This window comes from Convolutriloba macropyga, chromosome 6 (genome assembly GCF_964194025.1).
Source record: "Convolutriloba macropyga chromosome 6, txConMacr16.3, whole genome shotgun sequence".
Taxonomy (NCBI): Eukaryota; Metazoa; Xenacoelomorpha; order Acoela; family Convolutidae; genus Convolutriloba; species Convolutriloba macropyga.
This window is the reverse complement of record NC_134473.1, coordinates 35,058,331-35,085,877: the sequence shown is the minus strand read 5'-3', so window position 1 is coordinate 35,085,877 and position 27,547 is coordinate 35,058,331. Positions and strand designations below refer to the sequence as shown.

General features: G+C 36.8%; 1 protein-coding gene across 1 annotated transcript; it reads right to left on the bottom strand.

Annotated features, from left to right (window-relative positions):
• Positions 1 to 21: 21 nt before the first annotated feature.
• On the bottom strand, positions 22 to 26,951 carry LOC142341635 (uncharacterized). Its single transcript, XM_075392741.1, has 4 exons — positions 25,848 to 26,951; positions 12,322 to 12,483; positions 1,618 to 1,723; positions 22 to 1,220 (listed from the first exon to the last, which is right to left on the bottom strand). The coding sequence occupies exons 1-4, from the start codon at positions 26,046 to 26,048 to the stop codon at positions 91 to 93; spliced, it is 1,599 nt and encodes a 532-aa protein (XP_075248856.1). The 5' UTR covers positions 26,049 to 26,951; the 3' UTR covers positions 22 to 90.
• Between the last annotated feature and the right edge of the window lie 596 nt (positions 26,952 to 27,547).

Sequence of the window (27,547 nt, the reverse complement as noted above, 5' to 3'; positions counted from 1 at the left end):
TGGCGGTGGTGGGGGGGGGGGTCCGTGGATTAAGAACTTTTAAGACCTAATAGTTAATTTTCAAGACAGCAGCGAAAGTAACCGATTTGTTTACGGTTCCATCAAGTTGGTTGATTCCCCCCGTCTGGCAGCTAGATGAGCATTGCTGGGCACGTATTGCGTGTAAAGACCCACTAGGTAATGGATAGAGTAGTAAAGAGAGCTCAGGTAAATTAATGAAAGGAAAATGGCAACTTTACATCTAAAAATAAACCCCTGGATGTGCAAAACGAGTAGCAAAGATAGAGCTATATACAAAAGCGATAAGAGGACAAATTTGTGATGTGCGTTATGCAAGTACTGCCTATGCGTTGATTGTCTCAAGGCGTTTCTCCGGTGGTTCGACCCGGCACCGTTAGTTGGGCATTCGCGAGTTGCGGCGCCGTGAATTGACCCGTAACATCCATAATGGCAAAGTAGAAATGTGAACTCGAAGATATGTGATATCAAGACTGTGTACGAAAATGTGAACATTAGCCACCCCGATAGAGGTCTTACATGTTGAGGTATTAGTGCCACCGAAACTGGGATACAAAAAATGACCGAAATTAAAGTAAGCATTTTACAAAATCGAAAATAAATTGGAAATATGTAGACAGTCCAGGAAAAAACGTTGCGGCAGACACATAAAATGGTTCCACTACTACAACGTAATTGCTCTCCGGTCGAGGCTGATAATAACGACGATACAGTTGATGCGATATGTCTGTGAAAAGTTTGAAAAGTCGTGACTCGAAGTATGAACAGAAATAGCACCGAATAGAATGGCAAGTAACGAAATACTGAAGTAAACATTTCCTTAGTCGGATCTCTGAGTCGGAACCGAAGACCCTGCCATTCGTGATTCAAATCGAACAGCGGATAAGTAAGCCATTGCCAAGGTCGAATTGGTCCAAAAGTGTAATGAAGAAACCTGAAATCTTTTCGTGGAATTAACCACTCGCTTCTCAAGTAATACATGCCCGCGTCCATGTTATACTCGTAAGGTAGCTGGGTGTAGGTTGAGGGTACGTAATTAGGGTCGCTTTTGTTGTAAGAGGGTGCAAGAGTTAGAGAATTGAAGTATACATTTAGAATGTCCTGGTCGCCTCCCCTGTGACTATGTTGTAAGGGATCCCAACTTTCCAGCATTTTGAGGATGTTTAGAAAGTGTGATTGGCTAGGAGTCAACACCATTACACCTGTTTAAATATATACATGAATATTTCAGGTGTCATTTCGAATTTCATTTCAAAATTGTTAGCATTTTAATGCTCTTTTTTAAGGCAATACGCAGGTACTGTTCATCTTTTGTTATTAAGTGCTTCTTTACTAGTTTTTGCATCTGAAATTAAGGAACTCCACAAATTTAATAACCTCTTTGAATTTTTTCTCCCAAATATATTAGAATCTTTTTGGACACTCACGAGTCTACTTGACAAGTCTATTTTCATCTCCTAAATTAAATGACCCATTAACTTAATGAAAGTTACTTCACTGAAAAAGCAATGTTTCAGTACTGACTTTTGTCAGTCAGAACTGTTCTAAGACTTTGAGAAGTACTGAATTAGTAGTGGAGTTCAATGTATGTATACTGACCAGTGTTGAACATGTTGCTGTGTCTCATAGTTGCACAGTAACTGCCACACCTGAATATGTCATCTGCTCCCTCGTATGCTATCACGTCTGTGTCTATCAACACTATCTACATAACAACAAGGCGGCTCGGTAATGTGCGATCGCACATAAAGTTCCGACCCCGCTCATCCACAACTTTGGCATAATTGTCTACCAAATGAGAGATAGAAAAACACAAAAAATTCAAGTATTTTTTTTTAAAAAAACTGGTGTATGAACGAAAAGATGGCCTCCAAAGCAAATAACTCAGTGGAGTAAAAAAAGATGCATTAAATTGATGAGATATGCCGATATTAAGAAAGCGAGCGAAGACGAACGGCAAAATCAAAAAACAACAACAAACATTAATTACATCATAAAACTTATGTCCGTTTTAAAAAGCAAAACTTAATAACAAAGTCAAAATAGCGTCAGATAAAACTGAAAATCAACATTATAAATTGCAATTCACCAGCAAAAAATAGTTATTCACCAGTTCATAATAAAGCTTGGTAGCAATTAGACAAAAAAGAACAGACTTTAAAGTTAGAGAATTCGCTGAATTTAAAAAAAAAAACATTTAATTTCAAAGTAATGAAAACCATTAGGAGTCAACTAAAATATCCCATAGGTTTACAATTACCAATGCTTCTATAGAAGGGAATTAAGAACTCTCGGTATTCAATTTGTTATGCAGTTACACAACGAACAACAAATAGACAACAAACTAAAAATCAATTAAAACTTGCCAGAAAATGCTTTGGAAGCCGTAAAGCCTTATTTTGGCCCCCAAAATATGTTTGATTGCACCTTCTTCGAACACTGATACTGTATTACCTGGCCCCTCTTTATTGAAAATAAGCAATAATGAGACAAAAAAGAAAAAAATGCAAAATTATGAAATACTTGTTTTCTTTCGAAAAAAATTTATTTCCAAAGACATGAAAGCCATTAATTACAAAATGAAAAAATGAAATTGTTCGTCCATTCTTTCAAAGGAAGCCCTTGAGACCTGCAATTATTCAGAATATGTTTTACGTCTACAAAGGGAACGTCAAATATGAGAAAAATCAAAAATTCATTTCCTTTTTTTTGTGAAAAACCCGTGTGGAAGCCAGTAAAGTCAAAACAAACTCTCTTAAAACATTAGATTTTGTGACACCAATCTCTTTTGACACCTTCCCTTGAAATTTATTATGTGACATCTCAATATTGAATCTAGGTAACAATTAGGCCGAAAAGAAAAAAAAGCAAGATTATGTAAAAATTGTAAAAATTGTAAAATTGTAAAAATTAAGTAAAAATTGTTTTTATCGAAAAAAATTTATTTCCAAAGTCATGAAATCCCTTAATTACAAAATGAAAAATTTAAATAGGTTCGTTTATTCTTCCAGTGGAAGCCTTAGAGACCTGCTATTAACCAGAACATGTCTTACGTCTACAAAAAGAACGTCAAATATGACAAAAATCAAAAATTAATTTACTTTTTTTTTGTGAAAAACCGGTGTCGAAGCCAGTAAATTCATAACAATTTTTTTAAGAACATTAGATTTTGTGCCACCAGTCCTTTTTGACAGCTTCCCTTGACAAAAGAAATGTCGTCTTAAAACTTTAATTAACGAGACCAGGTAAAAACAGACAATAAAAAGAACAAAATTACGAAGTTGAAAAGTTTTTTTTTCGTTTTGGAAAACAATTGTTTTCAAAGTCGTGAAAGCCATTATCTATCTTCTATTATCAGAACGTCGGCTCATCTACTCTTCCAGGAAAAGCAAATCAAACGGGGTCATTGTACAGGAAATTAAATACGACTAAAATACAGTTAAAGACAAAATTTTAAAAAAGCAATCAAATTCTTCGAGAAAGTAATGTCTAAGCGGTAAAGAAACACAATCTATATCTTTAAGGATTTAAATATTATCAATTGTGCGTTATTTTGAACGCGAAAAATGTGATATATGAACTGACAATAACGTGATAATTTGACAAAATTAGAAAACATGAAAAATGGGCAAATACCCAAAATTAAAAAAAAAGTTTGCGAAATCTAGTAGTATCAAAGCCAGAACACCATAACTTAAGGCGTAAAACTGCAATAAAGACTAAACTTGAAATCAACAGAAAGAAGGAGCGCTCTTTGATTGCTGACACTAAGCCAAAAGTTGACCAAAGTAAGAGAAAAATGGAGGCACAGTTCAATAAGCCATTTTTTATTTAAAAATCAAATATTTCAAAAGTCAAAACGATCATGAGCTTTCACGCAATCAACTAATTGAATTAATTTTAAGTTAATTAGAAAGCCAATAGGACCTATCACTAGTGGGCTTTGACTTGGAATGTTCTGTTGTTTAATTAATATAGAAAAATATATCGAAATTTTTTTTAATAAAAAACCGACTGATGACAATCCGAACTACTTTTGGATTGTAACGGTCCAATATTGGTACAGAAATAGTCTTGCTAGTGTTGATTGTCTATAAAGAATATTTTATTTTTGGAATTTCTTTTATATAGATATTTTGTTGGTGAAAAAATCAAAAATAAATGCTGCGTTTTTGATAATCAACGAATAAAGTTAGCAAAAAACGGCAAAGTTTTATTTACAGAGCACTCTCAACGGAAATTGAAGTGGAATTATCCCCTTTTTCAGTCTAAGAAGATTGTGTTAGTGGTGTGTGGGTGTGCACTTCCTGCAAATTTAATCAGAGTGGAGTAAAGAAACTTATTTCGTGCTGTTTTTGATGAAAAAGTCTGAATTTTTTGAAATTTATAGCCGGAATTTGTGACAAAAAAATTCAATGAAAATAGACGACAATGTATTTTGTCTTTAAACTTAAAATCAACAACATTTTCATTGGCAAAATTGGCAAAATTTTAGTCAAAAATTCCGAAAAAAGGTGAATGAAATCAACGGAATTCACTCTATTTTCTCGAAAGTTTAAACCTCGATATCTCCCTGTGAAAAACGAAAAAAAAATCTTTTTAATTGCATATTCTGCGCTGGACAAGCTTTCTAATGATACCAGTCTCAACTCTCTACGATGAATATATCGATCGGCCAAAATTGACTGAACAAAAAAAAACCAGTTGAGTATATAGTTCCTCCCCCCTCAAGAGGGGTCGGAACAAAAAACACAAGTCACAGCTGTTGTCCAATGTCTGGTTCTTCCAAAGATACCAAGATGGATTCTAGAGAAAGTGACTTTAAGGAAATAAGAAACATGCAGAGGGAAGCATGGTGATAGCAAAAAGAGATAGAGTGAACGTCATTTTTGAAGTGTAGTTTAGCTGCGTTATCTGTTTTCTAGACAATTGAAGGCAAAATTTTATTCTGATTCATAGATATTCGTCGGAATTTTATATAAATCTCTCTGGTCGCCATAAAATGGATAGTGAGCATCGTATGTCCCATAAATTGGGTTTCATATAATCCATCGATGGAAATCTCGAGGAATCTAACGACGAAAATTTGAGCATTCAGGATAGATTTTTCGAGTTTATCGAGATGCACTAGGGTCGCCCTAGTGATCGATGAGTTTTCTCGAAAGTTTTAACTTCGATATCTCCCTGTCAAAAACGAAAATAAAAAAAAATCTTTTTAATTGCATATTCTGCGCTGGACAAGCTTTCTAATGATACCAGTCTCAACTCTCTACGATGAATATAGCGATCGGCCAAAATTGACTGAACAAAAAAAACCAGTTGAGTATATAGTTCCTCCCCCCTCAAGAGGGGTCGGAACAAAAAACACAAGTCACAGCTGTTGTCCAATGTCTGGCTCTTCCAAAGATACCAAGATGGATTCTAGAGAAAGGGACTTTAAGGAAATAAGAAACATGCAGAGGGAAGCATGGTGATAGCAAAAAGAGATAGAGTGAACGTCATTTTTGAAGTGTAGTTTAGCTGCGTTATCTGTTTTCTAGACAATTGAAGGCAAAATTTTATTCTGATTCATATTTATTCGTCGGAACTTTATATAAATCTCTCTGGTCGCCATAAAATGGATAGTGAGCATCGTATGTCCCATAAATTGGGTTTCATATAATCCATCGATGGAAATCTCGAGGAATCTAACGACGAAAATTTGAGCATTCAGGATAGATTTTTCGAGTTTATCGGGATGCACTAGAGTCGCCCTAGTGATCGATGAGTTTTCTCGAAAGTTTTAACCTCGATATCTCCCTGTCAAAAACGATAAAAAAAATCTTTTTAATTGCATATTCTGCGCTGGACAAGCTTTCTAATGATACCAGTCTCAACTCTCTACGATGAATATATCGATCGGCCAAAATTGACTAAACAAAAAAACCAGTTGAGTATATAGTTCCTCCCCCCTCAAGAGGGGTCGGAACAAAAAACACAAGTCTGAGCTGTTGTCCAATGTCTGGCTCTTCCAAAGATACCAAGATGGATTCTAGAGAAAGGGACTTTAAGGAAATAAGAAACACGCAGAGGGAAGCATGGTGATAGCAAAAAGAGATAGAGTGAACGTCATTTTTGAAGTGTAGTTTAGCTGCGTTATCTGTTTTCTAGACAATTGAAGGCAAAATTTTATTCTGATTCATAGATATTCGTCGGAATTTTATATAAATCTCTCTGGTCGCCATAAAATGGATAGTGAGCATCGTATGTCCCATAAATTGGGTTTCATATAATCCATCGATGGAAATCTCGAGGAATCTAACGACGAAAATTTGAGCATTCAGGATAGATTTTTCGAGTTTATCGAGATGCACTAGAGTCGCCCTAGTGATCGATGAGTTTTCTCGAAAGTTTTAACCTCGATATCTCCCTGTCAAAAACGAAAATAAAAAAAAATCTTTTTAATTGCATATTCTGCGCTGGACAAGCTTTCTAAAGATACCAGTCTCAACTCTCTACGATGAATATATTGATCGGCCAAAATTGACTGAACAAAAAAAAACCAGTTGAGTATATAGTTCCTCCCCACTCAAGAGGGGTCGGAACAAAAAACACAAGTCACAGCTGTTGTCCAATGTCTGGTTCTTCCAAAGATACCAAGATGGATTCTAGAGAAAGGGACTTTAAGGAAATAAACATGCAGAGGGAAGCATGGTGATAGCAAAAAGAGATAGAGTGAACGTCATTTTTGAAGTGTAGTTTAGCTGCGTTATCTGTTTTCTAGACAATTGAAGGCAAAATTTTATTCTGATTCATAGATATTCGTCGGAATTTTATATAAATCTCTCTGGTCGCCATAAAATGGATAGTGAGCATCGTATGTCCCATAAATTGGGTTTCATATAATCCATCGATGGAAATCTCGAGGAATCTAACGACGAAAATTTGAGCATTCAGGATAGATTTTTCGAGTTTATCGAGATGCACTAGAGTCGCCCTAGTGATCGATGAGTTTTCTCGAAAGTTTTAACCTCGATATCTCCCTGTCAAAAACGAAAATAAAAAAAAATCTTTTTAATTGCATATTCTGCGCTGGACAAGCTTTCTAAAGATACCAGTCTCAACTCTCTACGATGAATATATTGATCGGCCAAAATTGACTGAACAAAAAAAAACCAGTTGAGTATATAGTTCCTCCCCACTCAAGAGGGGTCGGAACAAAAAACACAAGTCACAGCTGTTGTCCAATGTCTGGTTCTTCCAAAGATACCAAGATGGATTCTAGAGAAAGGGACTTTAAGGAAATAAACATGCAGAGGGAAGCATGGTGATAGCAAAAAGAGATAGAGTGAACGTCATTTTTGAAGTGTAGTTTAGCTGCGTTATCTGTTTTCTAGACAATTGAAGGCAAAATTTTATTCTGATTCATATTTATTCGTCGGAACTTTATATAAATCTTTCTGGTCGCCATAAAATGGATAGTGAGCATCGTATGTCCAAAAAATTGGGTTTCATATAATCCATCGATGGAAATCTCGAGGAATCTAACGACGAAAATTTGAGCATTCAGGATAGATTTTTCGAGTTTATCGAGATGCACTAGAGTCGCCCTAGTGATCGATGAGTTTTCTCGAAAGTTTTAACCTCGATATCTCCCTGTCAAAAACGAAAATAAAAAAAAATCTTTTTAATTGCATATTCTGCGCTGGACAAGCTTTCTAATGATACCAGTCTCAACTCTCTACGATGAATATATCGATCGGCCAAAATTGACTGAACAAAAAAAACCCAGTTGAGTATATAGTTCCTCCCCCTTCAAGAGGGGTCGGAACAAACAACACAAGTCACAGCTGTTGTCCGATGTCTGGCTCTTCCAAAGATACCAAGATGGATTCTAGAGAAATGGACTTTAAGGAAATAAGAAACATGCAGAGGGAAGCATGGTGATAGCAAAAAGAGATAGAGTGAACGTCATTTTTGAAGTGTAGTTTAGCTGCGTTATCTGTTTTCTAGACAATTGAAGGCAAAATTTTATTCTGATTCATATTTATTCGTCGGAACTTTATATAAATCTCTCTGGTTGCCACAAAATGGATAGTGAGCATCGTATGTCCCATAAATTGGGTTTCATATAACCCATCGATGGAAATCTCGAGGAATCTAACGACGAAAATTTGAGCATTCAGGATAGATTTTTCGAGTTTATCGAGATGCACTAGAGTCGCCCTAGTGATCGATGAGTTGAAATTTAGCAAGCATCTTGGAAGCCATCTTGCAAGTGAATGGATACGTGTACCAAGTTTGTTGCAAGATTTTTACGAGCTTTTCGATTCGATTTTCAAGTAATCTCGCAAGATTAATCGAAAAGCTTGCAAGAAACTTGGTACCTATTTCTTTTCACTGCAAGATTGCTTCCAAGATGCTTGTAATTCTTTCAACTAATCGATTACTAGGGCGACTCTAATGCATCTTGATCAACTCTAAAAATCTATCCTGGATGCTCAAATTCTATATTGCAAGATTTTATGTTTTCTAAACAATCGTGCAATTGTTGAGAAAACATAAATTTGTTTTGAAAGCGTTTTCTAAAACAATATTATATATATTTACAAAACAATATATATTTTGCATGGATTGATATCTTGCAAGATTGTTGCAATAGTCTTGCAAGTTTTGAGTCAGCTTGCACGATTATTGTAGTTTTAAATTCACTAGGGCGCGCATTTAGAATATAATTAAGCATATACCAATGAAGTATGTATACGTAAACCACGTATCTACCGTAACCGATGTTTGCAGGTCATTCGATACTTTACATAAAATTGATGGGTTCAAACAAATAATCCATACCGAACCCATCAATTTTTTCAAGGTTCGTTTATTCTTCCAGTGGAAGCCTTAGAGACCTGCTATTAACCAGAACATGTCTTACGTCTACAAAAAGAACGTCAAATATGACAAAAATCAAAAAATAATTTACTTTTTTTTTGTGAAAAACCGGTGTCGAAGGCAGTAAATTCATAACGATTTTTTAAGAACATTAGATTTTGTGCCACCAGTCCTTTTTGACAGCTTCCCTTGACAAAAGAAATGTCGTCTTAAAACTTTAATTAACGAGACCAGGTAAAAACAGACAATAAAAAGAACAAAATTACGAAGTTGAAAAGTTTTTTTTTTCGTTTTGGGAAACAATTGTTTTCAAAGTCGTGAAAGCCATTATCTGTCTTCTATTATCAGAACGTCGGCTCATCTACTCTTCCAGGAAAAGCAAATCAAACGGGGTCATAGTACAGGAAATTAAATACGACTAAAATACACTTAAAGACAAAATTTAATAAAATCAATCAAATTCTTCGAGAAAGTGATGTCTAAGCGGTAAAGAAACACAATCTATATCTTTAAGGATTTAAATATTATCAATTGTGCGTTATTTTGAACGCGAAAAATGTGATATATGAACTGACAATAACGTGATAATTTGACAAAATTAGAAAACATGAAAAATGGGCAAATACCCAGAATTAAAAAAAAAGTTTGCGAAATCTAGTAGTATCAAAGCCAGAACACCATAACTTAAGGCGTAAAACTGCAATAAAGACTAAATTTGATTTCAGCAGAAAGAAGGAGCACTCTTTGATTGCTGACACTAAGCCAAAAGTTGACCAAAGTAAGAGAAAAATGGAGGCAAAATTCAATAAGCCATTTTTTATTTAAAAATCAAATATTTCAAAAGTCAAAACGACCATGAGCTTTCAAGCAATCAACTAATTGAATTAATTTTAAGTTTATTAGAAAGCCAATAGGACCTATCACTAGTGGGCTTTGACTTGGAATGTTCTGTTGTTTAACTAATATAGAAAAATATATCGAAATTTTTTTTAATAAAAAACCGACTGATGACAATCCGAACTACTTTTGGATTGTAACGGTCCAATATTGGTACAGAAATAGTCTTGCTAGTGTTGATTGTCTATAAAGAATATTTTATTTTTGGAATTTCTTTTATATAGATATTTTGTTTGTGAAAAAATCAAAAATAAATGCTGCGTTTTTGATAATCAACGAATAAAGTTAGCAAAAAACGGCAAAGTTTTATTTACAGAGCACTCTCAACGGAAATTGATGTGGAATTATCCCCCTTTTCAGTCTAAGAAGATTGCGTTAGTGGTGTTTGGGTGTGCACTTCCTGCAAATTTAATCAGAGTGGAGTGAAGAAACTTATTTCGTGCTGTTTTTGATGAAAAAGTCTGAATTTTTTGAAATTTATAGCCGGAATTTGTGACAAAAAAATTCAATTAAAACAGCCGACAATGTATTTTGTCCTTAAACTTATAATCAACAACATTTTCATTGGCAAAATTGGCAAAATTTTAGTCAAAAATTCCGAAAAAAGGTGAATGAAATCAACGGAATTCACTGTATTTTCTCGAAAGTTTAAACCTCGGTATCTCCCTGTCAAAAACGAAAATGAAAAAAAATCTTTTTAACTGCATATTCTGCGCTGGACAAGCTTTCTAATGATACCAGTCTCAACTCTCTACGATGAATATATCGATCGGCCAAAATTGACTGAACAAAAAAAACCCAGTTGAGTATATAGTTCCTCCCCCCTCAAGAGGGGTCGGAACAAAAAACACAAGTCACAGCTGTTGTCCAATGTCTGGCTCTTCCAAAGATACCAAGATGGATTCTAGAGAAAGGGACTTTAAGGAAATAAGAAACATGCAGAGGGAAGCATGATGATAGCAAAAAGAGATAGAGTGAACGTCATTTTTGAAGTGTAGTTTAGCTGCGTTATCTGTTTTCTAGACAATTGAAGGCAAAAGTTTATTCTGATTCATAGATATTTGTCGGAATTTTATATAAATCTCTCTGGTCGCCATAAAATGGATAGTGAGCATCGTGTGTCCCATAAATTGGGTTTCATATAATCCATCGATGGAAATCTCGAGGAATCTAACGACGAAAATTTGAGCATTCAGGATAGATTTTTCGAGTTTATCGAGATGCACTAGAGTTGCCCTAGTGATCGATGAGTTTTCTCGAAAGTTTAAACCTCGATATCTCCCTGTCAAAAACGAAAATAAAAAAAATCTTTTTAATTGCATATTCTGCGCTGGACAAGCTTTCTAATGATACCAGTCTCAACTCTCTACGATGAATATATCGATCGGCCAAAATTGACTGAACAAAAAAAAACCCAGTTGAGTATATAGTTCCTCCCCCCTCAAGAGGGGTCGGAACAAAAAACACAAGTCACAGCTGTTGTCCAATGTCTGGCTCTTCCAAAGATACCAAGATGGATTCTAGAGAAAGGGACTTTAAGGAAATAAGAAACATGCAGAGGGAAGCATGGTGATAGCAAAAAGAGATAGAGTGAACGTAATTTTTGAAGTGTAGTTTAGCTGCGTTATCTGTTTTCTAGACAATTGAAGGCAAAATTTTATTCTGATTCATAGATATTCGTCGGAATTTTATATAAATCTCTCTGGTCGCCATAAAATGGATAGTGAGCATCGTATGTCCCATAAATTGGGTTTCATTTAATCCATCGATGGAAATCTCGAGGAATCTAACGACGAAAATTTGAGCATTCAGGATAGATTTTTCGAGTTTATCGAGATGCACTAGAGTCGCCCTAGTGATCGATGAGTTGAAATTTAGCAAGCATCTTGGAAGCCATCTTGCAAGTGAATGGATACGTGTACCAAGTTTCTTGCAAGATTTTTACGAGCTTTTCGATTCGATTTTCAAGTAATCTCGCAAGATTAATCGAAAAGCTTGCAAGAAACTTGGTACCTATTTCTTTTCACTTGCAAGATTGCTTCCAAGATGCTTGTAATTCTTTCAACTAATCGATTACTAGGGCGACTCTAATGCATCTTGATCAACTCTAAAAATCTATCCTGGATGCTCAAATTCTATATTGCAAGATTTTATGTTTTCTAAACAATCGTGCAATTGTTGAGAAAACATAAATTTGTTTTAAAAGCGTTTTCTAAAACAATATTATATATATTTACAGAACAATATATATTTTGCATGGATTGATATCTTGCAAGATTGTTGCAATAATCTTGCAAGTTTTGAGTCAGCTTGCACGATTATTGTAGTTTTAAATTCACTAGGGCGCGCATTTAGAATATATTCAAGCATATACCAATGAAGTATGTATACGTGAACCACGTATCTACCGTAACCGATGTTTGCAGGTCATTCGATACTTTACGTAATATTGATGGGTTCAAACAAATAATCCATACCGAACCCATCAATTTTTTCAAATGCCCGATCTCAATTTTTATGCGATAGAGATTAACTGACCTTTTTGTATTGTGTGAGAGTAAGTACAGCCAGTTTAGCGACATGTCCAGCGTACGGCCCCTTGTAGTTGATGTCATCTGGGTTGACTGGGTAGATGGTCCAGCCCTCTCTGGCCAGAAGGAACCTCACCTCGTTTGACACATCTGGCAGACACAAGGCCACCTGGATTAAAATTATTAAATCAGCGATCACAACTCTAAATTAAAAGAAGAAAATGGTTCTATCATCTTGTTTTCAACTTGATTTTTTCAGCACTTCCAATGATAATGTGACTTGCATTTTCATAGCTTTTTCTCTCGCTGTTTCAACACGAGAAGATACAAAACGAAAACAGCGCGCTTGTTCTAAAATGGGCCGATGCCCTGGGTGAAGTGGTAGACATATGATCCAATCAAAAGTTAGGCGTGATCAGACGATTCAGGCGAAAAAATGGCCATGACTCGTATTAGCTGAAATCAGTGCAAGCTACCACGAAAAAGTTCGACAGAGCGCGTTTATGTTTCACTCCTTTAGGACTTTTCAAAGTTCCGCAACTATGAATTGAAATTACGAGAATTCGAATCTGTGCGACTGCACGATCTGACAAAAGAAACAGAAGGCTGAAGGTAGAATTTCACCTCAAAAGATGGATTTACTTAAGAGATTTGATTGGTTGCCTTCCAGGCATAGGACTCGCAATCTGAAATATGCTTTAAAGCTCCGTTAGGTTAGCAAAACAGGCATATTTAGCTCAGTGCCTGTATTATTAACGGGTGAATGACCATTTTTGTTACTCCATGGAACTTCATTCTGCTACTTTCTCGCACTTGCTATTTTGAAATAGCTTTTGATGAAGTACTTACGTTACTCAAATTGAAATTCAGGGTTATTGTGCTACGTTTAGTTTGAAAAAATGATAAGTTTTGAAAATTATTTTTCATTGATAAACTGTGTCAGTAAAACAACTTTTTTGAAAAATAGTTTTATTTTTTTTGTCAAAATGTTTTAGACTATTTTGCATATGCAAAATGTCAAAAATTTGGGTGTAATATTCGAAGATATCAGCCACAATGGGAATAAAAATTACAAGCACTTTTAGTTTTGTCCCTTATGACTCCTGAATGGCAACGCCCAACATTTCGGTCTACGAGTTCATTATAGAAAATACTCTTAAAAAATCTCCTGTATCCGAAAAACTGAAAAAATTAGGAAAAACTGTATACCTTTTGACACTTCTTTTAAGGCAATTACATGGCCCCTATTTGCACTAAAAACTGAAGTTTATGAATGGAGGATGTTATTAAAAAAAAGGCAATTTGTTTGAAAAGGCAAAGTTTGAGGACAGTTATTCTCTATTTTGCGGCCTCAAAATATTTGTTTTAAAACAACCGCATAAAATATCTTCTGTAATATTTTGCGTTCCAAAAAATACCGACTTGTCTTCAATGTTTAGTGAAAACAAAGCGTTCTGAAATTTCCACGAACAGAAAGAACTTAGAGTGAAAAAAAAATAGATGCAACAATGAGAATGCTTTTGGTACGCTATTTCGGTACGCCCTTCTTGCTCTTATTTTCATACGCCCATTTCAGCAAAAAAATTAGAACGTTTGCATTCAAATTTTTTCACCCAAAACTCCTTTTAAAAGCGAAAGTACTTTGTAATTACGAAACATCCCGTAGCCAAACAGACAACATTTAAGGGAAAATTTTTAGAATGAAAACATTTTGCTTTTTTTGGTGAAAACAGAACTTAAATATCCGCTAAGGTCTGTTGCTACATGGTATTGATGATTCTATGGTATTACAGCTGGAAATTTATTAAAACTTAATTTAAATTTACTGAAACTTACTGATAATTTGAGATATAAGGGATAGAAGTATCAAAGGAAGAAAGAAAATTTGTTTTTTAACGATACCAGAAATAAACAAAAACGCCTTCTTCTCAATCCATTCAATCTCGACGTTCAATTATCTAAAAAAAACACTTAACCAAGTGCTCTCAATGCAGTTTCCGGACAGATGTTTCTTAGAACAGCGAAGAGGCACGGTAATAGGTGTTTGTACATATGTAGCGTCCCCGCTCATCCTGAATTTGAACTCATTTGTCTGCAAAAGAAAAAGAGAGAAATATTTTTGAAAAGTCGCTTTTTGATCACCAATAACTCATGTATGAGTAGAACACACTAATTGAATTAAAATATGCTGCATTTAAGGATCAACAGTATTCAACAATTCGGCAAAAATAGAAGAAAAAGGCAAAATACAAAATGCGTTCCTGTTTTTGGAAACATTTAATTTCGATATGAATAAAACTGTTAGCTATGAAATGAAATCCAAAATTAGAAAACTCTATCGCTCAATAGGAAGCCCATGACAATTGTTATCATGGGAAATATGTCACATGACGACAAAAGGAACGACAAAATCAAGAAAAATCAATTTTTTAATTAAAATTGGCGAGCAAACATGGTCAGAATCGTTAAAAATATAAGTTATTTACCGAAAACTGCGATTTTCAATTACATTGTCCTTGGACACCAATGAGAATAGTCATTGAAAACAAGGAATCACAAATATTGACCGGTTTCCAAAACGCTTTATGCAACAAGTGAAAAGGCCATAAAACATTCAATCCAAACAAAATCTGACAAACTAACAAAAAGGCAAAATTCTAGCATCCGTTTACATTTGCGGATCGTTTACATTTGCCATTTAAATTTAATAGCCGATTGTTGAAATAATTTGCTAGAAACTAGCCCATCCATATTCAAAATATCAAAAAGAGGTAAAATTCAAAGTTCAATAATATTTAGCAAGAAAACAAAAACCCTTTTCTGTGTTCGAGTGTGTATTCATTCAACGCTTATTGCAACTTGAGCTTAGGTGATACTTTGACACACCAACACAAAGAAAACTCAAAAATGGTTGAATTTCCAAAAATTTGAAAAATTTTCAAGGAAACTCGGATAATCAAAGTCATAATACCCTTGGTAAAAAAACCCGCTATAAATAATAAACTTTAAATTGTTCGAAAAAAAGATTTTGCCATGCTTTAACTGAAACTAAGCTTTCATTTGACTTTAAAAAAACGGCAAATTCAAATTTCCACTAAAAACTCCTCGAAACAAATGTAATCGAAAATGTAAGAGCCATTAGGCATCAACAGAAAGCACAAAACAGTTTCTCTTATACCACTTATAAACACTAATTAGATCTTGATTTAGCAAAACAAATCATGATACGGCAAAAACAAAAACAAATGCAGGCAAACTACAAGAAATCAGTTAATATTTACGAGAACATTTGGCCGAAGCCATGACAACTGTGATCACTTTTCATAAAACACAAAATATGTTCTTTGGACCTCTTTTGCACTTAATTAGAAACTGCTTTTATTTCAGCCTTGAATTGAAGACAATTTAGTCTTTAGTTATCGTAAAAAACAAAGTGCGTAAATTTATTGAAAAACCAGCCCACCAATGCAATCCGAATTATTTTTGGTTTTAAAAATCCATGATGAGACCAAATCTAATTTGTTTTGTTGGACGTCCAATAAAAAAGGTAAATGTTCAAAATTTTAGCAAAATAGATAATTTGGTAAAGAAAAGCTTCAATATACAAAATATATATGATGCGTTTTCATAATTGTTGATTTAATAAAAGGAAACTTAAACCGACTATGTCGGAAGAATTGCTTTCGAACGGCCACAATGCCGGGATTCGAAACATGGACCTCAAGATCCCTCACCAGAAGCACTGCCCACTCAACGATCAATCCTTGCTTTTTGCTAAACTGCAATCGTTTTTGTTTTAGCAAAAGGCTTTAATTCGGAGTGAGAACAATAGAGATTACTCAAAAGTGAAGAACGAAAGCGTGAAATAGTCACTTGAGAAGTCAAAGAATTTTCTAGAAGAAGAGCGCAAAAACGGTGGAGTGAAAAATTTATGCATAAAAAGTATTGCGGCTGAGCTTAACAACTCAGAAATCAAATTGAATAGCGCTTCAAGGTCATTTCAAGCAGTTCAATTTAGAATAGCGTGACAAGCGAAATTTAATGCTACATTCTATCGAAGCCAAACGGATTTGTTCATTTTGTTCAACATTTATATTTAGCAACTATTATTAGTACGTAATCGTCATATATGAAGTGAAACAGAAACTCAAACTTTAATTACGCAATTATTGCCACGTATTCAAGTGTTCACAATCGCACAAATTTAGCTCAAACGGAGCAAGAGATACCCAACTTGGTAAGCCAGATTCGATGAATTTTGCGATTTTCATACTAATTCAGAGAGTGCGGGGCACCGTATAAGGTATCCCGAACCCCAACTTCAGTGCATTCAGAGAATCTTACGACATAGTAATCTACAACCAATCAGAGATGCAATTTTGACATGTACAGCAGTATAAATAGAGCTTGAAAAACTACCAAAAATCAGAAGAAACTTGTGAATTTTGTCTTATTAAACTGACATACAGTGCGTATTGAAGCACGCTTTCTTGAGCGGTAAATTACTTGTTATCGTGTCTCGTTTCTGTAGATCATATTAGTGATTGTACAGTTTTAACTTTACTTTGACTTGTGAAAAGAGAATTAACTTTGATATTCTCAAAACTTTCTTTCTGAGGAACAAAGTTCCTAAGTAAGAGAAACTTTGTGCAAAGCACATAGTCAGTTGCTCTTACTGGCTTTAAAGAAGCCTAGCTTAGTTTGATATTGGTGTTATTGAGGCCAATTGCGAAACAAGAAGTGATCATTAAATTAACTCAGAATATTCAAATCTGAGGTGAAACTTGTTGTGTTATTTCTCGAAGGCAATTCTACCGATTCGGTTCATTTCTTTTTCGTTTGATTACTTGTGTGACAGTGTTGTGCACTGCCAAGTTTGCTCAAATTTGAATCATTACTTACAGAGTTATTCAACATTGAAATTTTGGCCCATGTATTAAGATTGGGTATAAAATATAAAAGGTAGCCCCACCAACGCAGTTTACCCAGCGTTGTTTATTTTTACATCAGATAGTAGGCCTACCTAACGTTCTTAACCCTGTGAAATTTTATCTCACTAGCTTTTGTGGTTAAGGAGATATCACTGAAAAACCTCTAATTTGAACTAATTTGCTTATTCGGAATTTTGGACTTTTGCTTAATTGAAGCAAAGTTATTTGTTATACAGCAAAGCTGAGCGATTAGTTATCAAGCGTAATAGAGCAACAAGTAATGCAACCGCATTCTACAGTATAGCGGATAATACAGTTCACAAAAGTTAACTGCAAAAACACAATATCCGGACAGATTTGAAACCGCTGAAACGAACTGGGCGGTGTAAAGTTTTCCTCGACTTTGATAGGAGAGCAGCCGTTACATTTGGTCCGCCGACCCGGACAGTGGAAGGCAAACTGCTGTCCGATCTGATGAAGAGAGTGCCGAAGGCACCCCCCAAAGAGAATCAAACAAATCAACAGCTCAACGCCAGTGAGGCAGAGCGAAAGTTGCGAGTGCACTTCACAAATTACGTTGAAGAACTAACCTCGCTTAAAAGGAGCAAGCAAAGCAAAAGGCAATCAGGCAATCCTGACACAATCAGCAGAGAGGAGCTCCAATCAACAGCACAAAGGTACGATAAGAAGTTCCAAGATTTAGTGGAAGAAGTCAACACTAAAAGAAGTCTTGGCTACAAAATAATTGAAGATTCAGATCGACCCAACAAATTAAAGGTCCTCTATCAACAGACTGTCCACCTCCTAGAGAAAGAAATACCCAAGCAACTGCAGCGTCGAAACAAACTTGTGCCCTACCAAGCAAATTTCGTTGAAGAGCATCTGAAAGAAGCAAGGAAGTGCAAAGCAAGTTTGGACTATCATTGGCTTGCATATATAAGCAAAGGCACGCAACCAGAAATGAATGCAGAGCAAAGCAACTCAACCCAAGCTGTGAATGACAGCGAGAGCAACAACAACTACCAAACGGACAACCCAGTTGCTCAAACAGTGCAAAATGGAGCAACAGCAAGTGGCCAAGAGACGGAGAATGTTTCGGAAACATCTTCAGCAAAGCAAAGGCGAGAGGAAAGGATGAAGAAATTCGATATCGAGTTCGAAACCAAGATGCGACTCGAACAAGCACGGTTCGAGCGAAGGAAGCTAGAGCTGGAAATGCAAATGAAGGAACTGGAAACCAAGCATCAACTGCTGGAGGAAGAGCGTGAGCTAGAGCGCAAAGTGAAGAGAACAGCATTAGAGAACGATGATGCTCGTTCCCAATCAACTGGTGCTCGAGACAAATCGCCTTTCAACTGGACCCCCAAGAAAAGAGATGTCTCTGACTGGGCCAGCAGAATCGACAACCTTCTAACACCAGATCGATCAACAGCTCGCTTCGAAGTAACCCCTGAAGTGAACAGGCAAAGTCACTTCTCACGATATCGCAGTTCAAGAGACCGATCCTAAAGTGTTGAAGACCGAGACGTTTCCCCCAGAGCTGGTCTACTACGATACAACACTGGCTATTCAGGTAGTAGTAGCCTACCAAAGCTGAAGTTGAACAACTTCGACGGGAACCCTCTCGAATGGCCGGAGTGGTCTAGTATGTTCATTGCTACAGTGGATCAACGACCAATACCAGACTCAGAGAAGATGAGCCATCTGAAGACTCTACTGACAGCTAAGGCAAGGTCAGCAATCTCTGGAATGGGCTATTCTGGACAATTCTATGGTGCTGCATGGAGGATTCTGGAGAGGAAATTTGGAAGGCCTCATGTGATCATTGATGCACAACTGGAGAGCCTTCGCAAAGCAAGTCAGGTGAAACCACACGACTCAACAGGTCTGATCAGTTTCTCAGTTATTGTTTCGAACTTTGTGAATGTGCTCAAAGAGTACAAGCAGATTGGTGATCTGCAATCAAGCTCGACATTGTACATGGCAGTAGATAAACTACCCCAAGTTCTCAAAGAGAAGTGGTGGTTCTATGTTGATGATAAAGATGAAGATTGGCCTGATCTGATTATGTTTGAAAAATGGCTATCAAGGATAGCATTCGTGCACGAAGGGTTTTCAGCTTTCAAGGGAGAGCGAAGAGAAGAAGACCGAAGAAGCACAAATAGAGACAAACGGTTCTCGAAAACGTCGAACTTCAGTGCAAGTTCCAACGTGAAAGAAACGAAGCAAACGCAAAGTGATCATTGTCCGCTAGCTGATGGCACTCATAAAATATGGAATTGTCCACTATTCAGGAATATGAGTGTGAATGATCGGTACGCAGCAGTGAGAAAGCAACGCTTATGTTACGGATGTCTAGGCAAAGGGCATGCAATCAAAGATTGTAAAGTCAATGCGTGCGGCATCAATGGATGCATCAAGAAGCACAACCGATTGCTACACTCAGAAAACCAAATGGATCAGGGCAATCATGCAGTCAACGTAAGCGCAGCAACAATCAACCAGAGTAACGAAGTTACTAGCTTTCTTCAGATAGTTCCTGTCTCAATACAGAGCGGTGGCAACAGGCTGAACACATATGCTTTCCTCGACAGTGGATCAACGGTTTCATTCATCGATCAAAGTGTGCAAGAGAAGTTACGGGCCCAAGGCACCGGTGTGACGCTCAACATAGCTGGCATACACGGAACGAAGGATCTGAAGACAGAAAAGGTTCCTCTCAAAATAAAGGGACTACATTCGAAGGTGCATTCAATCGAAGCGTTTTCACACCCGTCAATCTCATTGGGAAACACAAACTACAACTACAACAAGCTGAAGCAAAGCTTCAACCACTTGAGTGTTTTACCCAACAAAAGCTTCAACTTGATGGAAGTTGGCATCATCCTTGGTCAAGATGCTTATGAGCTACAACGCCCATTGGACTATAAGATAGGAACACGAAGTGAACCTTTCGCCGTTCTAACAGAGCTAGGATGGGTAGTCAGTGGACCCATGACGGGCAAAAGAAGACAAAATGTTTGTCATTTCGCCTTCACAGAAGATGTGAAAGTGGCTGAGAATATCCAAACCTGGTGGGACATAGAAACCTATGCTTCCAAAATCAACGTCGTCAGTCAGTCAAAGAAGGAACTGCAGGCACAAAAGATGCTAGAGAGTACGACAAAGTTCACAGGTGAGCGGTATGAAGTGGGAATGCTGTGGAGTGAACCAGAGCCAAACCTACCGAACAATTACAGCTCAGCCTTGGGTCAGCTTTACTCACTGGAGCGAAGATTCCAAAGGGACCCAAACCTGAAGAATTTGTATCAACAGTCAATAGATACAGATGTAGAAAAGGGATTCGCAAAGATATTGGACGAGTCCGAAGTGAAAGGCACCTTCGGGAAAGAATGGTATTTGCCACACCATCCAGTGCTAAACCCGAACAAGCCTGGCAAAGTAAGACGTGTTTGCAATGCTGCCTCAAAGTACAAAGAAGTATGCCTCAATGATAAGCTACTAGCAGGACCTGATCTGCTACACGGCTTGATCGGAACAATATTCAGATTCCGCGAAGGACCAATAGCCCTGACAGCTGACATCGAATCGATGTTTCTACAAGTGCAAGTTCCCGAACAGGATAGAAGTTGCTTGAGATTCTTATGGCGTCCAAGAACTAACGAACCTGTTCAGATATACGAATATCAGCGTCACGTATTTGGAGCTAAGAGTTCTCCAACTTGTGCAAATTATGCTCTCAAGCGAGTGGGACTGGACAACGAAAAAGAGTATCCAATAGCAACCAAGGCAATACAAAACAACTTCTACATGGACGATTTCATCAAATCAGTACAAACCCCGGAAGAAGCAATTGAAGTCTTCAATCAAATACAACCTCTTCTCTCGCAACATGGATTTGAATTGAAGAAGTGGATAAGCAACAACGACGCAGTTACCAAAGCAATCCCAGAAGACTTGAAGTCAATCAGCAACACAAAGCAAGTCGAAGTGGAACCCAGTACGGAGGGATCTTCAGTGCTAGGGCTACAATGGACCGTTACTGATGACAGTCTTCAAGTATGCAGAGGTACAAACAAGGAAGTTGAAGCACCTATAACCCAGAGGAAGATTCTGTCACTGGTATCTTCAGTATTCGACCCGATCGGATTGTTTGCTCCGTTCAGTGTTCATATGAGACGACTTCTGAAAGGCATCTGGACTAAGAATGGACAACATTGGGACAACGAAGTGGAACCTAGTGAAGAAGAAGAATTCCTGAGATGGAAAGAACAACTTCCAATAGTGGCTGAAACAAGCATCGATAGAAGATACTTCAACAGAGAGAGGGGTAAAACTGAGCTTCATGTGTTTGCTGACGCATCTGAAGACACGATGTGTGCAGTGGCCTATCTACGTTCACAACCAAAAGAATACTCAGCTGACTTAGCATTTGTCATTGGAAAATGCAGAGTGGCACCGATGAGGCATCTTTCAATACCACGATTGGAGTTGCAAGCGGCAGTCATGGCAGTGAGGTTGAAAGAACAGATAGTCAAGGAACATGAAATGAAGATAAATAGTTGCAGTTTTTGGTCAGACTCAACTACGGTACTGCAGTGGATACACAGTTCCCATCGCAAACAACAAGTGTTTGTTGCCAACCGAGTGGCTGAGATACTAGATACAACCGATGCTTCGCAGTGGAAACATGTGAGCGGTATCAACAACCCAGCTGACATTGGCACGAGAGCAATCAACATTGAAGAACTCAAGAGAAGTGAGTGGCTCACTGGGCCGGCCTGGTTGAAACGACCAGAAAGCGAGTGGCCAGAGCAAGTGAACCTAATCTTTGCATCAGATGAAGAGAATATACCCTCATCAGTATTCATGATACAGGCTGAAGAGAAGAAAGCTGTTATCCAGTGGGAACGATTCAGTAACTTCAACAGACTAGTAAATACAGTGGCATACGTACAGCGAGCATTGAACAAACACAGACCAGCAACACTCGTGGTCAACATTGAAGAAAGAGAAAAAGCAAAAGCAACAATCTTCAAGTTATTACAACGAGAACAGTTTGGTGAAGAGATGAAATCTCTCAAAGCTGAAAAGGAAATTCCAAAAGTCAGCAAAATTCTACAATTCTCCCCCTTCCTGGATGAAGAAGGACTTATTCGAGCCAAAGGCAGAATAGGCAAAAGTCAGTTGGACTTCAATGCAAAGCATCCAATTCTGCTACATTGGAAACATCGTGCGGTTGAATTATTCTTGCGAAACGAGCACAAGGACAATCAACACGAAGGCACTGAGCATGTGAGAAACATTGTTCAGCAGAAGATGTGGATCCTAGGCATACGGAACGCCTTAAGATCAATCAAGAACAAGTGCGTTACCTGCAGAAAGGGCAGAGCGCAAACGATAGCACCAGTAATGGCAGGTCTACCCGAGGAACGGTTAGATGCTTCTACAGCTTTTACAAATGTTGGAGTTGACTACTTTGGCCCTTTCATTGTGAAGATTGGGCGAAGAAATGAAAAGCGATGGTGTTGTCCTTTTACTTGTCTAACTATGAGAGCGGTGCATATAGAAGTGGTACCCAAGTTGGACACAGATAGTTGTCTCAATGCAATAATGAGATTTATTGCCCGAAGAGGCAAACCAAGTACAATCATCAGTGACAACGGAACAAACTTTGTTGGAGCTGAAAGAGAGTTTGCAGAGTACGTTGCGGCATGGAACAAAGAAGGGATCAAAGAACATCTAAATCAACGAGGGATCAGATGGAAGTTCAACCCACCCGCAGCACCACACTTTGGAGGAGTATGGGAGCGGTTGGTGAGAAGTTGCAAGAAAGCAATGTATGCAGTGTTGGGGAACCGATCAGTCACCGAGGACGTTCTTTCAACAACGATGTGTATTGTTGAGCAGACGTTGAACGCGAGACCTTTGACTCCAGTCAGTTCAGATGTTAATGACTTCTTGCTTGGCAACAGGAACGTTTGCTTACCCTATCTACCATGCGCGGAAGAGTTTGTTGATCATCGAAAGCTCTTTCGACAAACTCAAGCCTATGCAAATCTCATATGGGACAGATTTCGTAAAGAATATCTGCCAACTCTGAATAATCGACAAAAATGGCGATCTACGTCGAACGAAACATTTAAAGAAGGCGATCTCGTTTGGTTGGTCGAAGACAGCGATAAGCGTGGATATTACAACCTAGGTCGAGTTGCGGAGACCATCGATGGGTCTGACGGTGTGATTCGATCAGTGATAGTTCGAACGAACGACGGAGTGTACAAGAGACCAGTAGTGAAGCTCGCCCCAGTACTACCTGGAAAAGATGTTTTCGCGATGGAAAACAGGGCCGGCGATATTGCGGCTGAGCTTAACAACTCAGAAATCAAATTGAATAGCGCTTCAAGGTCATTTCAAGCAGTTCAATTTAGAATAGCGTGACAAGCGAAATTTAATGCTACATTCTATCGAAGCCAAACGGATTTGTTCATTTTGTTCAACATTTATATTTAGCAACTATTATTAGTACGTAATCGTCATATATGAAGTGAAACAGAAACTCAAACTTTAATTACGCAATTATTGCCACGTATTCAAGTGTTCACAATCGCACAAATTTAGCTCAAACGGAGCAAGAGATACCCAACTTGGTAAGCCAGATTCGATGAATTTTGCGATTTTCATACTAATTCAGAGAGTGCGGGGCACCGTATAAGGTATCCCGAACCCCAACTTCAGTTCATTCAGAGAATCTTACGACATAGTAATCTACAACCAATCAGAGATGCAATTTTGACATGTACAGCAGTATAAATAGAGCTTGAAAAACTACCAAAAATCAGAAGAAACTTGTGAATTTTGTCTGATTAAACTGACATACAGTGCGTATTGAAGCACGCTTTCTTGAGCGGTAAATTACTTGTTATCGTGTCTTGTTTCTGTAGATCATATTAGTGATTGTACAGTTTTAACTTTACTTTGACTTGTGAAAAGAGAATTAACTTTGATATTCTCAAAACTTTCTTTCTGAGGAACAAAGTTCCTAAGTAAGAGAAACTTTGTGCAAAGCACATAGTCAGTTGCTCTTACTGGCTTTAAAGAAGCCTAGCTTAGTTTGATATTGGTGTTATTGAGGCCAATTGCGAAACAAGAAGTGATCATTAAATTAACTCAGAATATTCAAATCTGAGGTGAAACTTGTTGTGTTATTTCTCGAAGGCAATTCTACCGATTCGGTTCATTTCTTTTTCGTTTGATTACTTGTGTGACAGTGTTGTGCACTGCCAAGTTTGCTCAAATTTGAATCATTACTTACAGAGTTATTCAACATTGAAATTTTGGCCCATGTATTAAGATTGGGTATAAAATATAAAAGGTAGCCCCACCAACGCAGTTTACCCAGCGTTGTTTATTTTTACATCAGATAGTAGGCCTACCTAACGTTCTTAACCCTGTGAAATTTTATCTCACTAGCTTTTGTGGTTAAGGAGATATCACTGAAAAACCTCTAATTTGAACTAATTTGCTTATTCGGAATTTTGGACTTTTGCTTAATTGAAGCAAAGTTATTTGTTATACAGCAAAGCTGAGCGATTAGTTATCAAGCGTAATAGAGCAACAAGTAATGCAACGGCATTCTACAGTATAGCGGATAATACAGTTCACAAAAGTTAACTGCAAAAACACAATACCCGGACAGATTTGAAACCGCTGAAACGAACTGGGCGGTGTAAAGTTTTCCTCGACTTTGATAGGAGAGCAGCCGTTACAAAAAGACCAACACAATTACAATAATTGCTATGAACTTCGTTCAAGAGCAATTATAAAGCGGCTAAATTTCAATTGCAGAACATTCTTATAGGAATTGAAAATAAAATAGTCTACTTGGGGTTCAGAGACTGTGTCATCATTTTTCAGGTGTCTAAAATCGTAGCAAATCTCTGCGATCAATATGTCGATCGACCAAAATTGACTGAGAAGAAAACCAGCTGAGCATATAATTCCTCCCCCACTAAAGTGTGTTCGGAACAAAAATTAGTACACATTTTTTTCAGCAATAGTAGTGAAATGGTATTAAGTATTAATCTATTTATTCCTAATGAACTAGGAGCTATTTTGGCGGAAGATTACATAAATTTTTTTGACAAGCAATGGCATTCAATTCACTCTTAGAACGTTTTCTGTAGAATGCACAAAAAATAATGAAAACTTTTGTCAGTTTCAAAATCTCGAGAATGAAAAATACGCTTTTTATCAACTCGGTAAATAAAGATAAGCATGTTTTCCAACTTGTTCGAAAATTTACAAAATATTATTTTCAAACTTGGTTGTGAAATGCATCAACAAAAGTCTCCTTATTGTCAAATTTTTGACTTTTTGAATCCTTGCTATTAGGGTGCTCATGTTTCATGAAAGAACTTTCATTGAAAAAAAACAATCAAACGCCAAAAAACGGCTGTTTTTCAAAAAAAAAGCCAAAAAAACCTTTTTGGTCCGTTAATTCAGAAGTTTTTTTTCTGAAAAGTTTTCTTTTTCTCTCTATAAAGCCTCCTTTTTCATTCAACAAACGTTATTTGTGTAATGGAGCTGAGGATGACATTACCATCTCTTTGGTAGAGCCTCTTTCACGCAGAGATCGGCCGAGAACTCTCAAACCGAGGAGAAAGCCTTCGTCCTGACCATAAAACAAAGCAGCATAGGCCTCTCGTTTCGAAGAGCCACTTTCACTGCCTACCTCTGCCGAACAAACCAATAGGAATAGAAATAATAAAGAAAGAAAAGTAAACCTTATTTGATAATGCATTGGTAAACAAGAATGATTGACGCGATTAATGCAGCAAAATAAATAAATTACCTTTATAATGTTACCGATTGCTAACACTACAAATTAGTTATAATTATTATAACTTAATTTTAAAGTTAGACCAAAAGGTACCACTTAGGAAATGGTATCCACGATAATGGTGATATCATTAAGTTATAGCTTTCCGGTAGTAGTCAGTTTAAGAAACAAAACTTTTGTAAAGTCATGTGTCAAATATCTTTTGCAAAGATGCTTTGATAGCGCATGAGGGTGGGAAAACGTTCTTTCATCTTGACAGTAATGGCTTCGCAAACAGATAAAACACCCAAAAAGTCAGGCTTCTTTACTAAGTCAGGGCTTGTTGTTATCCGCTGAGCTGTACAGCAGAATTGCTTCAGAACTCAGATGAAGAATAATTCAGCATAGTTACCATAAATTTTTGTATAGGTTGTACAAATCTTTACACAAATTGAGCACGGCTATCACAAATTTGATAGTCTAACCAAAAAACGGCAAAATAATTAATACAAAAATTTGAAATGGAAATTCAGCGTTTTTGGAAGCAATTTGATTTCAGATAATCAGAATCAACCAACGAACGAAAAGTAAACAACTTTATAGTGAATGGTAAACAAGAGACAAAAACAAAAATGAGCAATACGATATTTCTGGCTATTGTTAACTAGAGGCGCGTTTCATTTGGTGTTTACCATTTTTCATTAAAAATTATTCATTTTGTGCACATATTTGCGAATAAGCACGGATTATTTTAGACTCTTTGTGCATATATACAATAAAACAAAGAAACATTTAAAGACTAGAGCGTGCACTTTTAACGTGAATGAAAAGAGAAAGATACGCATGCAAATGCTTGTGTTTTTCAATTCATTGAGTTTAAAACGCTTATTTGAATAATTTTACGCGAACCACAAACACACTCACTCTCACATGCCGGAGCTTGACTTTATATGGTTGGAAAAAAAAACAAACAAACAAGCCATATGCGTTCATTCTTTCAAAGATTTTCATTTAATGCGTTTTTAGGATGAATAGTCATTGGAAAAAGACTCAATTTTGTACCATTCGTAAGAGATGTTTTAAAATGACTTTGTATTATATTATATTAAAATCAATTAATGTAAATAATGGATACTATGAATCAATTTGCTTTTAGTATAGAAACGTATGGATTTTATGGATGGTCAATGAATAAACAATCAACGATAGACAAATTTCAAACAAGTTAGTGAGTGACAACCAACGTGTGCTTTCGGCTCTCACTTCTACGTGAACAAATATAGGAAAACTTGAGGCTAAACCAAAACTTGGGAAAAGAATACGGGAACGAGGACAACTTCTGCATCACAGCACCTAACTAATTTCATTTAAGTTAATGAGTTATTTTTTGCAGAGGTATCAAATAGATTATGAAAGATACGTGCAATTGCTACAGATTTGAGGAGACTGATCAAAAAGGGTCAAAATTTGGGGAAATTATC